This window comes from Schistocerca gregaria, chromosome 2 (assembly GCF_023897955.1).
Source record: "Schistocerca gregaria isolate iqSchGreg1 chromosome 2, iqSchGreg1.2, whole genome shotgun sequence".
Classification (NCBI taxonomy): Eukaryota; Metazoa; Arthropoda; class Insecta; order Orthoptera; family Acrididae; genus Schistocerca; species Schistocerca gregaria.
This window is the reverse complement of record NC_064921.1, coordinates 35,888,284-35,904,672: the sequence shown is the minus strand read 5'-3', so window position 1 is coordinate 35,904,672 and position 16,389 is coordinate 35,888,284. Positions and strand designations below refer to the sequence as shown.

The following is a 16,389-nucleotide window of genomic DNA, read 5'->3' as shown; positions in this document are numbered from 1 at the left end:
TGGCCATAGAGACAGCAACAGGTTGAGCCATCTGGTGACTCACCAGCCTGTGACCAGATGAGCTCTGTCGTACTTGTCGGGGGACCACTAGGCGGAGGTAGCGGCTTTTAAGGGAGGGGCCAGGTGTCCTGAAATAAAATGGAGCTGTAGCAAACATCTTCCTCAGAAAATGTGTTGTGTAGGGTCCCCGTGAATTGTGGATTCGACTAACGTCTGAAGTAGTGCTGGAGTCGAACTGATGGTTGTCACAACGTCCTTTTCTCTGCAGTTTGGGGTAGTACCTTCTACTTAGCTATTCTCTCTATGCATCTGATCTTCAGTGTTCTTCTGTAACATCACATTTCAAAATCTATTTTCTTCTAGTCCTAACTGCTTATCACACACATTCCACTTCAATACAAAGCTACACTTACTACAAATACCATCGGGAAGTACTTCCTAAATTTATATTAGGTGTTAACAAATTCCTCATTTCCAGAAATCCTTTTCATGCTATACCCTGTCTGCATTTTACATCTTCTCTCTCAATCATAACCAATTATTTTGCTGCCCAAACAGAAAAATCAGTTCACTATTTTTAGTTTCTCATTTCCTAATGTAATTCCTTCAACAATAACTAATTTAATTTTATTATATTCCAGTACCTTTGTTTGAGTTTTGTTGATGTTCATCTTATAAGCTTCTGTCAAGCCAATATCCATTCTGTTCAACTGTTCCTCAGTCATTTGCCACCTCGGGAGAATTAGTGTCATTTTCAAACCTCAAAAGTTTTTGTTTCTTCTCTCTAGTTTTAGATTCCTTCTCAAAATTTCTCCCGTTTCCTTTACTGATTGCTCAGTGTACAGATGGAATAACATGGGGGATAACTACGATCCTGCTTGACCCTCTTCTGGAGCATTTCTTCATTGTTCACATCCTTTGATTCTTATAATTGCTGTCTGACTTCTGTAAGAGTTTACATACTATTAGTGGGTATGTGGGGGATGGTAGTAGACTGAAGAAGAGCGCATGAGATCTGTTTTTGGACAATATGTGGAGTAAAATTTCAGTCTGTGAAAGCCTGAGTGAGACCCTTCGCATGCTTGGCTAGAGATTGTTTGTCACTACAAAGAGTATGACCATGGGTGTTTATGCTGTACACAAGGGACTTCTTGGTGTTGAGTGGGTAGCAGCTGTCAAAGTTCAGATATTATTATGGTCTGTTTGAGGATAGAGGTACTAAACTGCCATCTGCAAAGTGGAGGTTGACTTTGAGGGAGGTGGCTTGTTTGACTGAGGACAGGGTGAAGGGAATTGGGAGAGGGTGTAGATATTCTGGAGGAATAGGCACAAGGTGTTTTCACCCTCAGTCCAGATTATGAAGATGTCACAATCAGTTTGAACCAAGTGAGTGGTAGGGTTTCTCAGAGAGTGAGGAGAATACCTCTGAGAAAACAGTTGGCCACAGGGGTTGTAGGTTTGGAGTGACTAGTGTGTTAAGAAAGGTAGTTTGTTGAAAAGGAGTCTGTGGGTCTGGGAGGCATTGAGAATTGGTAGAGGAGATGGTTTGTGCCTTCCATTTGTATGTAGCTCCTAGGTAATAAACTGCAGATCCTCTCCCACACGAAGATGATGATTTCTGGAGGGGTGGAGTATCAGATAATGATGTCACGTCCTCAGTGTCTACTTCCACCTCGAGTGTGGCTACATCGGATCCCTTATCTACATTGAACCTACTTACCACTGGCAGTACCTTCATTTGGGCAGCTGCCACCCTCTGCATGCCAAGAACTCCCTTCCATATGAGGCTAGCCAACCATATTCATCACATCTCTAGTGACAAGCAGTCCCACTCTAAATATGCTGAGGGTGTCACTGATGTCTTCAAAAACTGAAATAACTCTCCACATCTTGTCCAGAAACATTTTGTTCCCCAGTCACCTACCATCCCTCAAATAACCACTGGCCAGTCGGCCACTCCTCTCGTGACTCGGTACCACTCGGGGCTGAAGCATCTGAATCACATTCTCTGCCACAGTTTCAGCTACCTCTAATCGTGCCCTGAAATGGAATCATCCCCCCTACCCTTTTCACAGTGGTATTCTGCTGCTGCCCACCCGACCGACACAATATCCTCATCAGTACCTACCTAACCCCATGCTCCACAGCTCGTATCACTCCAGTAGACATAGGGAAAACCTACCCTATATACATTGCCCCATGGAAACATACTCCAGTCATCCCCCTGCGGGTATGGGGTAAGAATAGGCCCGAGGTATTCCTGCCTGTCATAAGAGGCAACTAAAAGGAGTTTCAACCGTTTCGGCCTTCCATGTGATGGTCCCCCCCTTGGGGTTTGACCTCCTTTTTTCAAAATTCTAAAGAAGTACGAGCCTTTTGGGGAAGGATGCCTTATGTGGTGAATCACTGGTCCTAAGTGCACTCAGACCTTGGCACTCAGCATTGTAACGGTGTTGTAACCGCACCCACTATTCCTCAAATTGGGCCTACATGCCTGATGGGTTGTACAAGTTACACCCATAGTGCGTCACCATCTGCACCTACGATCATAATGGACTTTCCATGGCACCTGAAATCCAGCACAGTAGCCAGCCCGTTGTGGTGGGGTCATGTACCCTCTAGGTTTTAGCCCCCTGACAACACAGGGATGGTACTGCCAATACCTGAGCTGCACCCTCCCCACATCGGCCAAGGAGTAGATGACCGTCTCATTGGGGCGTCAGGACTCAAGGCAACGGTCATCCTGCCAGGTGGCCCTTGCTGAGGCTGGGTGGCACCTGTGCGGAGAGCCCCTGGTCGGAGTGGGTGGTATCGGGGCGGACGTCTCGCAGATAAAACGTCAATGTGTATCAGGTCGATCTGCGGCAGAGTCTTTAAAAAAGAAAGGTACTGTGTCTGGTTCTGGTTCTCCTGCCCTTTCCCCCTTGGCCACTCCCTGGGAGGAAGGACAGGTCCGCTGGCTTGGGGCGAAGTACTTTCCCCGCTATTTAGTCTGTTCTCGGAACGATGGGGGGACGTTCGCCACCTCCAAGCGCAAGTTCTTTGTACAGCACATCGAGGACATCTTCGGGGAAATCGAGGCTCTCGGTAAAATGCATTTGCGGTCTGTTCTTAGAAAGACCACCTCTGCCACAGAGTTGGCGGCACTCCAGGCGTGCGACCGACTAGGGGACATCTGTGTCCGTTGTCCCGCATCTGGCACTGAATAGGACGCAGGGGGTTATTTTTCATCGGGACCTCCTGCTGCAGTCTGATGAGGAGCTCAGGGCCAACCTGGAGCACAGAGGCATGCATTTCGTCCCGCGAGTCCAGAGCGGCCCCAAAGACCGTCGCATCGACAGTGGGGCTTTTATCCTCGCCTTCGAGGGGGACGTTCTCCCGGAGAAGGTAAAGGTGATGTTCTACCGGTGCAACGTGCGACCTTACGTCCCGCCTCCTATGCACTGCTTTCGGTGTTTGCGCTTTGGGCACATGTCGTAACGATATGAGGCTGAGCCCCTTTGTGGCGATTGTGGACGTCCTTTTCGTGAGGAACATACATGCACCCCAAAACCTAGGTGCGTCAATTGTCCTGGCCTCTACTGGCCTAGATCTTTAAACTGCCTCGCGTAACAGAAGGAGAAGAAGATTCAAGAACTAAAAACTTTGGACTGTCTCTTTCACCCTGAGGCCAGGAAGAAGTATGACCGCCTCCATGCCGTGACGTTGACAACTTCGTTTCCCTCAGTCATGTCCACTCCTTCCACAATATCCTCACGGCTATCCTGTCCCCCATCCACCTCCTCACCCCATCTGGGGTGTATGCCTCCACTTCCCAAATCCGTCCCTTCCAAATCCTCCTCCCTCGTGGCCCCTGCCCCAGGGGCCACTCCTCCTCCCCCCCCCCCCCCCCCCCCCCCTCCGCCGCCTGAGAAGCGATCCTCTTCTCAGGCGTACATCGGGGAAACGTTCCGGACTCCAGCTTCCGAGGTCCGGCGTTCCAAAACGAACCCCGCGCGTGAGGACCTCCTTCATGTCCAGCCCACAATCCCCGTGCCTCATCGGACTTCCAAGAAGTAGTCTTTATCCCCCTCTCCACCCCGGCGCGTTTCGTCTGATGCTCCATCCGTGAGTCGCTGTTCCCGGCCGTCCTCAGTTTCGCCGGGACACTCTGCTGCCAGGCACTCAGCTGGCCTGTCGTCGGCGAATGATGCTGCCCCTCCTACGCAACCCAGGAATGCGGCCGCAGCTGGCGACAACTCGATTGAACAGGATCCGCCTCCTGCCGGTCGTGGCGTTGTTCCCTCGAAACCTGGCCCTCTGCGGCCGTCGAGGTGACCAGCTCTTCACCTGTTTCGCTCCCGCATTTTTCTGACTAGCGATGGCTTTGTTACATTGGAACATAAGAGGTATTCAATCTAATCGGGAGGAATTACAACTGCTCCTCCGCCTGCACTGTCCGCTCATCCTTGGTCTCCAGGAAACCAAGTTGCGCCCAACTGACCGTATTGCTTTCACCCAATATACCTCGGAGCGGTCTGACCTCACCCCTGTGGACGGTATTCCAGCTCATGGTGGGGTCATGTTGCTTTTCGGGACGATGTCTATTACCATCCCGTCCCATTGACCACCCCACTCCAAGCAATAGCTGTCCGTATTACTCTTTCTGCCTTTACCCTTTCTGTTTGTACAGTCTACACTCCATCGTCATCCATAGTTAGTCGAGCTGACATGATGCACCTGATTGTTCAGCTTCCTCCACGGTTTTTATTGTTTGGCGACTTCAATGCCCATCATCCCCTTTGGGGCTCTCCTGCATCCTGTCAGAGAGGCTCCCTCTTGGCGGATGTCTTCAACCATGTCAATCTTGTCTGCCTCAATACTGGTGCCCTGACTTTCCTCTCAGACTCTACTCATACCTACTCCCACTTGGATCTCTCGATCTGTTCTACCACCCTTGCCCGTTGGTTCGAGTGGTATGTCCTTTCTGACACCTATTCGAGCGACCATTTTCCCTGTGTTGTTTGTCTCCTGGACCACACCCCATCCCCACGTCCTTCGAGCTGGAACATACCGGAAGCTGACTGGGGACTTTACTCCTCCCTGGCGACCTTTCCGGACCACGATTTTCTCAGTTGTGACAGTCAGGTCCAACACCTCACGGCTGTTATCATCAATTCTGCCGAGCATTCTGTTCCTCGTACTACCTCTTCTTCACATCGCGTTTCCGTCCCGTGGTGGAATGAGGCTTGTAGAGACGTTATCCGTGCTCGACGACGTGCTTTACGCACCTTTCGCCGCCATCCTACGTTGGCGCATTGTATTGGATACAAACGACTCCAAGCACAATGCCGTAGAGTCATAAAACTTGTTGGGCATCTTTCACCAGTTCCTTTAACAGTTTAACCCCCTCTTCTGTCGTCTGGGGTGGCCTGTACCGGCTGTTGGGCATTAAGGCCCATTCCTCGGTACCTGGCCTGACTTTAGGTAATGAGGTACTTGTTGATCCTGTGGATCTCTCAAACGCATTCGGCCGCTTTTTTGCGGAGGTTTCAAGCTCCGTCCATTACCACCCTGCCTTCCTTCCCAGGAAAGAGGCAGAAGAGGCTCGGCTACCTTCCTTCCACTCGCTGGATCTGGAAAATTATAATGCCCCCTTTATTATGCGGGAACTCGAACGTGCACTTGCACTGTCCCGGTCCTCTGCTCCGGGGCCAGATGTCATTCACATTCAGATGCTGACACACCTTTCTCTGGCAGGCCAAAGCTTTCTTCTTCGTACCTACAATCACGTCTGAACCAAAGGTAAAGTCCCCATGCGTTGGCGTGACGCCGTCGTTGTTCCTATACCCAAACCCGGGAAGGATAGACACCTTCCTTCTAGTTACCGCCCCATTTCTCTTACATGCTGTGTGTAAGGTGATAGAGCACATGGTTAACGCTCGGTTAGTTTGGATTCTTGAATCTCGACGCCTACTTACCAATGTTCAATGCGGTTTCGTCGCCGCCACTCCACTGTTGACCACCTTGTGACCTTGTCGACATTCATTATGACCAACTTTTTGCGAAAGTGCCAAACGGTAGCCGTGTTCTTCGATTTGGAGAAGGCTTACTATACCTGTTGGAGAGGAGGTATCCTTTGCACTATGTACAGGTGGGGTCTATGCGGTTGCCTGCCCCTTTTATTGATTCCTTTTTAACAGATCAAAAGTTTAGGGTACGTGTGGGTTTCGTATTGTCCGACGTCTTCCTCCAGGAGAACGGGGTGCCTCAGGGCCCCGTCTTAAGTGTAGCCCTTTTTGCCATAGCGATCAATCCAATTATGGATTGCATTCCACCTAATGTCTCAGGCTCTCTTTTTGTCGATGACTTCGTGATCTACTGCAGTGCCCAGAGAACATGCCTCCTGGAGCGCTGCCTTCAGCGTTGTCTTGATAGCCTATACTCGTGGAGTGTGGCTAATGGCTTCTGGTTCTCTGAAGAGAAGACGGTTTGCATCAACTTTTGGTGATATAAAGCGTTCCTTCCGCCATCCTTGCATCTCGGTCCTGTTGTTCTCCCTTTCATGGAAACAACTAAGTTTCTAGGGCTCACACTGGACAGGAAACTTTGTTGGTCTCCGCACGTCTCTTATTTGGCTGCCCGTTGTACCCATTCCCTTAATGTCCTCAGAGTTCTTAGTGGTACATCTTGGGGAGCGGATCACACTGTCCTGCTTCGCTTGTATCGGTCCATAGTCCGATCAAAGCTGGATTATGGGAGCCTCGTCTACTCATCTACTCGTCTGCTCGGCCATCCCTCTTATGCTGTCTCAACTCCGCCCACCATCGGGGGTTACGTCTTGGGACCAGAGCAGTCTACACTAGTCCCGTCGAGAGTCTTTATGCTGAAGTTGCCGAATTGCCATTGACTTACCGGCTCGACGTACTGCTTTGTCGGTATGCCTGCTGGCTGCTGTCAATGCCTGACCACCCCTCTTATCAGTCCTTCTTCGACGATTCTCTCAAGCATCAGTATGGGTTGTACGTGTCTGCCCTGCTGCCCCCTGGAGTCCGCTTTCATTGCCTGCTTCAACAATTGGATTTTGCCCTCCCTACCACCTTCAGAGAGGGTGAGAGCTTGACACCAACTTGGCTCCCGGCTCCGGTTCATATTCATCTCGACATCAGCTCGCTCCCGAAGGAGGGTACTCCGTCTACAGTGTACTGCTCACGGTTTGTCGAACTTCGTGCGCGACTTGCCAGTCACACCTTTATTTACACTGATGGCTTCAAAACTGACGATGCTGTCGGCTGTGCCTTTGTTGTCGTGGCCGTGACCTTTAAATACCGGCTCCTCGACCAGTGTTCCAGCTTTTTGCTCTACATCAGGCCGTTCAGTATGCCCACCGCCACTGCCATTCATCGTATGTACTCTGCTCTGATTCGCTCAGTGCTCTTCAGAGCCTTGGAGCTCCATATCCGGTCCATCCCTTGGTGCAACGGATCCAGCAGTCCCTCCATTCTTTTGCTGATGATATCTCTCTTGTCAGCTTTCTGTGGGTTCCCGTCCATGTAGGAGTGCCTGGGAATGAGGCTGCTGATGTTGCAGCCAAGGCTGCAGTTCTCCTGCCTTGGCAAGTCTCCCATCATCTGACATTAGTGGGATTGTTTGTAAGAGGCTTGTCATTGTGGTGGGATACTTGGTCATCACTTCAAGGAAACAAGCTCCGGGTCGTAAAGCTGTTCCCAACTGCTTGGACAACATCCTCCGACCATCTCGGCGAGAAGAGGTCCTTCTGACGAGGTTGCGGATTGGGCTTTGCCGGTTTAGCCACTGCTACCTGCTCTCCGGTGACCCAGCCCCGCAGTGCCCTTGTGGTCATGCATTGACAGTGCGCCATGTTTTATTGTCGTGTCCCTGTTTTAGTCTCCTGGTGTTGTCCTGTCTCTGCCATCTACTTTACAGGATATTTTAGCTGATGACGCTCGAGCAGCTTTTCGTGTTCTTCATTTTATTACTTTGACTGGCTTGTACAAAGACATCTAACTCTGTCACTTATTTTATCTGCATCTTTGTAAGAACTTTCTGGTGTTAGCCCCCCCCCCCCCCCCCCCTCCCTTTGGGTTTTACTAGATTCTATGTGCTCTTACAATTGTGACTGGGCACTAATGACCTCAGTAGTTGAGCGCCCTTAAATCCCAAACAAAAAAACAAAAAAAAAAACTTCAGTCCTGTAACAATCATACCCTCCCCTGTTAAAGTTAGTGCTAACTGTGAAAGCAGTACCACTTAGAAGTACCACTTAGCTGCAACCACAGTACAGTTGACAGCAACCGATCATGGAGACTCAGTTTGATAGTGGTTGTGCCTGTTGTATAATGCTGACTGTACTTTATCTTCCTGGTGTGTCACACCCCAGACAAAAAAGATGTTATTCACACATTGGTTGATAGGGCTTGCATAATTTTATTTACAATACAAGGTTAACCATGTATGGTCACCCATTAAGAACAACGGTAATTCTACAGAGGAGGAAGATCGAGCTTTATACCCTCAGAAGAGAATTCGGATCAGTGAGGAACAGTTGCCATCTGACGGGAAAGTTTATTTTCCATTTATTAGTAAGATTACACGAGGGGCATTTGGTAAGTAATGTGGCTCATCTTTCCCTGACCAGTTTCAGTTAAAAAATACAGAATGTGTTGTGGGACAGAGTGGAATACTTGTACTTTGGACCCCGTAATTTCGTAAGGTTCCAGTAGGTGATGGTGCTTATACGTAGCCTTAAAAATGTTGTCTGTAACGGAGGTGCATTCCAAGTGGAGAAAATTCGTTGAGCTTTTTTTGGCACAAAACTGGATCATTACAGATACTTCTAGGTGCTTGCAGGTGTTTATGGTGACCTGGCAGTGAATAAAAGCACAGTGAGTTGTTGGGCGAGACGTCCGTCGTCATTGCAACGAGGTTGTGCAACCCTGTCTGATCTCCCACATGCTGACCAGCTGCACAAATCTGTGATACCCTCAGGAAACTGAAGAAATTACTTAAGCGCATTCTTACCCACAAAAATGCAGTCAGTCTTCTCCTTCTCCACGACAACACAAGGCTTATACAAGTATATATATCTAATTATTGATGCAGCAAGATATTGGCTCAGATGTCAACCATTAGTGGTACCTTGCAGGTACACTGGCCCTCACAGTAAGGTGGGAGAAGGCAGTCACATTGAACAGTGAGTGTTGGAAAATAGGATTTTGTAGCCAAAAAAAAAGTGGGGAATGATATGGTGTATTGGAATCTTGAATAAAATCAACCTGATTTTAGAAAAAAAAGTGTTAAATTACTTATTGTACCTCCCCTTGCACTGAAAAAGTTTGGATGAGTATGAACTTGAAACTATTTTCAGACCAACCAAAAAGTTAAAAGAATATTTAAGAGCAGCAAAAGATATGAAATCATTTTGGCTTTTGGCAATACTTGTTGTATATAAAATTTCTTATAGTGTGGACTAGTACATATTGGCACCACAAAAAGAAATAAGACCCATTTAGGTGAACGTAAGAGGAACTTACATGTGTTATATAAAATGGATAAATGGACTGCAGTGGATCATGCGTACCAAGAGGATAATTCTGAAATAAAATTCAGTGAGATGAGTGTCTTACTGAAACCATCACATTATTGTTCATTTGTGTATAGAGAGGCTATTGAGATTTATAAACATAGTAATTTTAACGGAAAAGAAGAGGGTGTCGAATTAGATAAAACATGGATGTTGACTTTCTATTGACGGAATGACTATAGATTCATTTCAGTTGAAAATGTCAGCATTACTAGAGGTGCTCTTGTAGCTCACTTTACTGGCCAAATGTTTGATAGTCCTGTCCATATATTTGATACTGCGTTGAGTTCCAATAGCAGTTCATTGCTTCGCCTCAGAGGATCTCCCTTGCAACTGGACATAAAATGTTGGGGAGTCAGGATACTGACCACGACCTTTCAGTCCGGAAGCTTTATTCTCCATTATATATAGTTTATCTAATTAATATTTTTTATTTTGTATTTTAATGTGTAGAGTGTTTGAAAATATTTTGCATAATAGAAGACAAATATAAATTGCCATATCAGAGTCTTATCTTGTTGAAAAATAAGATGTTTGTTTTTTGTCAGCAATGGCACTTCAGTATAAGCTGCTGTCGTAGTTATCAGTCTGCAACTCTCTACGTTATAGTCTATCTAGTTAAATTCTTATTATATGTGTAGTACTGCTGCGCTCTACATCCATTTGATAGCATTAAACTGTAAATTCCAGAAGTCACACACTTCAAGTGGTTCTCAGATTTATTTTGATGTGAAAAGCATTGTGTTTGACCTGTGATATCTTACAGAAATTCTTATTTGTAATGATTTCCCACTGTTTCAGAATTGATGCGTCTAAGGATCAAGAAACAAAAGAATGGGTCGATCCATTTGATATGACGTGCTACAGCCACGGAGAAAGGAAGATGGTGTAGGTATTAAGTGTCAAATTACATTGAAATAAATTTTGCTGTTTATGGGAGTAATAAAGTAGGCAGATATCTGCTCGTTTTTGCTATGGTATTGTAAGAGATGACTAAATTTGTTTTCAGTGTGCAAGGTTATGGATTTGAGATTTTAGGTGTTGGCTCACAAGTAAAAATTTAGTCATTGATTTTACTTCACAAATGTAAGAACATTAAATATTTTTATCACCTTTGTCAGTGTAACATTCAAATACGTATGAGCTTTTTCTCTGAAAAGGTGATATAGCTGTAAAGTTACAAGGGACAGAATTGCTGACCAGTACTTGTTTCATGAAGTCAAGTCTCCTCTTACTAAGATTTGGTGTGATTCAGGTATAACAAGTTTTAATTGATACTTATATTGATGACCTGGAAAATTCTGTACCAATTTCTAATTTTGAAGGACCAAGCTCTCTCCATATATGGTGACTTACAATTTGGTCTGTTTACATGAAAACTATGATTTTTGGGTATAAGAGAACTTGGTACTTTTAATGTGTTTGATAATTTCTCCAGAATCTCTGAATACTCTTCCCACCTATCAGTAACAATGAAAATATTGGCATAGAAAGTTACTCATTTTGGCAAAAACTTCAGAACATCTTGCCGAAACATGAGGATGAATGCACACACTGAGATACACAGGACAAACTGATACCTGTCAACTCTGTCTACAGCAGTCACAAATTCTGCCTTACTTAGTGAGACATAACTCTCAATAACTGCACATCAGGTCACAGCTAATGAAGTGTATCACTATTCTGAAGTTTTATGGTGATGTTTCTGGGTGCTGTAGCTGTTGGAGTGGGCATCACAGTGTCTACACTTTTCCTCATCTACATCTGTACTCTGCAAACCACTGTGAAGTGCATGGCAGAAAGTGCATCCTGTGGTACCAGTTACTAGAGTTTCTTTAAATTCCATTCACGTATTAAAGAATGGTACTTTAAATACATGCTGTGATTTAATAATGTCCTCAGTCCATGTGGGAGCAATACATAAGCGATTGTAGTATATCCTTAGTTGTTATTTAAAGCTGGTCCTCAGTATAACAAGTATTCTTTTGCGTGACAGTTTCTGTCTTAGTCTGCCAGTCCAGTTTCTTCAGCATGTTGTGACACACTCGCACAGGTCAATGAATTCGTGCTGCCCTTCTCTGTATGCATTCAATATCCTCTTTCATTTGACATGCATTGGAATTTTGTTGCAACTATCATACAATTCCACAGTTGTTCTAATATTGAGTTTCTCATGGAGATTATTGAAAGATGTCAAAAAAACCAGTTGCAATTTTGGTCGTATGTAAAGGCCATAGCAGTACCAAAGCTAGTGCACAGGTACTTACAGTTGGTATGAGAAATGAAACTGAGGATAGTAAAGCAAAAGCATAACTGCTGAACTTAAAATCGGAGTAGTGCCCAATTAAACCCTTGCATCGGCAGGCTGAATGGAAGCTGTGGGTTGAATTATATTTTCAGCTAAGTTCTCTGCTGTACATAAGTGAAACAAGGACACTTTGAAAAATAGAAAGACACACAATCTCTCTCTTTGAGGTGTGGTTCTACTGTAAATTTTGACAGGGAGTGTGGTTAGACAAGATAGCAAATGAAGAAGTGATCCACAGAGTGAGGGAAGTTAAGCTTATCCAACACAGAAGGAACACTTGGGTCAGGCATCTGCTGAGATGTGGCAGTAACATTGAAGGGACACTAGAAAGAAAGAACATGAGAGTGAGACTGGAAGACATCGATAAGATCACAGGATACCAGCTGCACCACCCCATATTGCTCTCGAGAGGACCTGATAATTGAAGACCTATGAAGAGGATTAAATTAGAGGATCATGTAGGCTCAGTCATAGATAAAGCCTGTGACAAATTCCAGTTCAGTGGTAGGTTACTAGGAAAATGCAGTCCATCTGCAAAGGAGATTTAGCTAGTTTTTTAGTTAGTTTCATTTTCCACAGATCATTTGCATGATAAATCTTAGTAATATCGAATGGAATCATCGAATTCACATTGCAAATTAGTATGTAAATATGTATAAATGCTGAAAATCTAGATGATTTGTTTTTAAATATAAAGATGTTAATTAGTAATTGCTATGCACCACCTTTTACACATCACAATAGTAGAAATTCTATGTAATGGGCATTGTCAAGTAGTAACTTTTTCAGTTTGTTTCCAAACTGCATACTAAACACTCATGTGACCAAACGTAGTAAATCACTAGTGTGTGGGGGATTCATACTGAATAGGGCTAATGAGGCATACTGAGTGTATGTAGAGAAGGGCAGTAGCAAAGATGACAGGTTTGTTCAGTCCACAGGAAAAGCTAAGAAACTGAACTGACACACACATGAAGATAAATAGAAACTATCTACACTTACAGCCGACCACTGTTTGAGGGGATATGGAGTTTCCCTTGTGAGTCAAATGCTTTTAGGAAATAAAGAACTACAGCATCTATGTAACAGCCTTCATCCAAATTTTTCAGTACAGCATGTGAGAAAAGTGCGAGTTTGGTTTCATGTGATCGACGCTTTTGGATTCTACACACCTACTACGTTCATTCCATTGGTCATTTTCCATCCAGGCTTGATTGCAATTCAAAGAGCTTTACTATTGTAGTATGAGAATGCTGTGTTTGTCATTCGTGTTTACTTCATAATTAAAAAAACTGGTACCACAGTGACTAAGCCTGAATAGACTACTTAACGCATCAGTAAATTTGACACTTCAAAGTCCAGGAGTTTACACATAAGACAATACAGTATACAGGTTACGGCAGTTCGTAGAGGAAAGTTTCTCCCATCATGAGCTGTTCTTTGCAGTATCCCCCTGCAGGTCTGGGGGTTAGAATAGGTCTTGAGGTATTCCTGCCTGTCATAAGAGCCAACTAGAAGGAACCTCTCATGTTTCGGCGTATATGTTATGATCCCCTGTCGGATTGACATCATCTTTCTAAATTTTCCCTAACAGCGAGCCAATTGGAGAAGGGCACCTTAGGTGGTGCAAAATGTCCATCGTGCATTGAGATCTTTAGACCATTTTCTCATTGTCGCATTTCAGTCTCGCTCTCTCTCTCTCTCGCTCTCTCGCTCTCTCTCTCTCTCTCTCTCTCTCTCTCTCTCTCTCTCTCTCTCTCTCTCTCTCTCTCTCTCTCGGGCGAGGACATCTTCCTGGGTGTGTTTTCCACTGTGCATTATGCAGTGTCGCTTTCTGTGCCGACAATGACCATATACTTCTTAGCACCTCATATCCAGCACGGTAGCCAGTCCGTTGTGGTGGGGCTGCCATGTACCCTGTTGGTGTAGCCCCATGACAACACTGGGATCACTCTGCTGATGCCTATACCATTGACTCCCCACGTATGCCGTGGAGTAGAAGCCCATCTCCCAAGGGTATCGTGACTCATGGCAATGGCCGTCCTGTCAGGTAGCCCTCGCTGAGGCTGGGTAGTGCCCGTGGGGAGGCCCCTGGTCAGGGCAGATGACATGTAGATGAAGCATAGTATATAATCTCTTGTTGGTGGTCCACCACCAGCAGTCTCTAAGTGGGCAGACTAACGTCAATGCTAAGAAATACGACCTCAAATCGTTCCCCTCCATACCCACACCATGGGAGGAATGGCAGGCTAAGGATGGCAGTGAAGCTTATTCACCCCGGTACCTCGTATGTACGTCCATGAAGCCTCAGTTCTTTTGTGGAGCATCTGGAGGACAAGCTCGGGGAGGTGGAGAGTCTTGCTAAAAACATCTGCCTGGTCACGGACATTACTCGCTTGTGACAAGTTGGGATATTTGTGTTACAATCACACCCCATAAGAGCTTAAATATGGCCCAGAGTGTTATATTCCACAGGGACCTTCTTTTGTAGTCTGAGGACGAGCTGTGCGCCAATTTAGAGTGGTGAGGTGTTCATTTTGTCTGGCGTGTCCGTCGAGGTCTGAGAGATAATCAGGTTGCCACCGGTGCCTTCATCTTGGCCTTCGAGGATGGCACGTTGCCTGGGGTCAAGGTGAAGGTAAGCTGCTGTGATGTGAAGCCCTATATCCCTCCCCAATGCCGTGCTTTAAGCGCTGTAAGTTAGGCCATGTGTGTACCCGCTGTACTTCCAGCATCACACGTTGAGATTGTGGACATTAATCACATCCAAATACTGTATGTGCCCCGCCTCCCATCTGTCTCAGCTGCGAATAGCATTATTCACCTTGCTTGCCAGACTGCAGGATTTTACAGAAAGTGAGGAAAATTGTGGAATATAAGACCCTGGCCCAACTGACCTATACTGAGGCTAAGAGGAAAGTTGAGCGTGTACTTCCTGTGGCTATGACATCCTTTTACACCGTCGCTTCGAGAACAGTTGTCGCCCCATCAGTTCCTTGCGTTCCTGTCACCTCTCGGTGCCAGAAGGCTACACCTGCCGCCTTGATGGTGGGGGCCGGGGGCTGGGGGCCACTTCACACACACACACACACACACACACACACACACACACACACACACACACACACACTGGGGACATCAGTCCCAACTTCTGAGCTGGAAAAGAATAGGTCTTCTTCGGTTCCTCTTGCTAGGAAGGGGTCTCTACCCAAGTTTCTGCCAGTGAGAAAGATGACACCCACCAGAGGCTAAAGAGCCTAAAAGCAGCTGGTTGTAGGGCTTCATGCTCATCCTCAGTCCCAGAGACTGAATAAGTCAAGTCCTCCTAGCTAGGGAAACCCAAGAAACAGTGATATATATCCAAAAACAAGGTCCTCGAGACAAAGGTAATTGCGGTGGCACCTACACCACTGCTACCTAAAAGCTCTGCATCTATATTGGAGATTCTGGTGTCTACTGAGGACCTAGATCTTGCCAGACCCTCAGACACAGTAGATATGGACTGCTCAGGCAAAACGTCGGTGGCAGCAGGTGACCCTGAGGTGTAAACTGCCTAATTGAATGTTCTGTGCCTTCCAGGTCTCAAGATCACGTTATCCTCCAGTGGAATTCAGCGGTTTTTTCCCACTGCCTTGTTGAGCTACAGAAACTGTTAAGCTTTACACTTGCTTTCTGCATTGCTCTCCAGCACACCTGGTTCCCGGCAATGCGGACCCCTGCCCTCCACAGCTATAAGGGATATTACAGGAACTGTTGAGACTGTAATCAGGTGTCAGGTGGAGTTTGCATTCATGTCCTATAATCAGTCTGTAGTGCAACTGTACCCCCTTCAAATCTCTCTTGAAGCTGTGGCTGTCAGAATAAGGATGATGCGGGAAATAACTGTCTGCAATGTGTGTCTTCCTCCAGATCGTGCCTTGTCCCTGAATGTATTAACTGCACTGATTGATCATCTCCTTAAACGTCTCCTACTTTTGGAAGATTTCAATGCCCATAACCCCTTGTGGGGTGGCACTGTGCTTACTGGTCGAAGCAGAGATGTCAAAACTTTACTTCATCAGTTTAACTTCTGCCTCTTAAATACTGAGGCAGCCACACATTTCAGTGTCTCTCCCAGTAGTTACTCGGCCATTGATTTATCAATTTGCATTCCAGGACTTCTCCCGTCTATCCACTGGAGTGCACATGACGACCTGTGTGGTAATGACCACTTACACTTCTTCCTGTCACTGCCCCGGCATAAAGACCATGGACACCTGCCCAGATGGGCTTTAAACAAGGCAGACTGGGAAGTGTGGTGTGCATACTGTAAGACCTAAAATTTGGTCCGTCTCTAAGAAAGTGCCATCTCGTAGTGCGGAGATGGTAGAGTGCTGCGCCTGCGCTTTGGTGCTTAGCGGGGTGCGCTCTAGTGGGAAAGTGGTGTACGCACTGACTACATGGAACTTTGTACACAGCAGGAAGCCTTTACCTCTGCTGTCATTGCTGAATCTCCCCC

The 16,389-nt window shown here is 46.2% G+C and overlaps 1 protein-coding gene across 4 annotated transcripts in view; it reads left to right on the top strand.

Annotated features, from left to right (window-relative positions):
* LOC126336263 (uncharacterized) overlaps positions 1 to 16,389 on the top strand; it is a 251,650-nt gene that overhangs the window by 44,855 nt on the left and 190,406 nt on the right. For 3 of the 4 annotated variants that reach the window (XM_049999761.1, XM_049999759.1, XM_049999760.1), the window contains exon 3: positions 10,385 to 10,471. In XM_049999761.1, coding sequence (XP_049855718.1) covers positions 10,385 to 10,471 — 87 coding nt within the window. Of the gene's footprint in view, positions 1 to 10,384; positions 10,476 to 16,389 lie in introns of those variants that run through there. The other variant, XM_049999762.1, reaches the window with a different exon arrangement.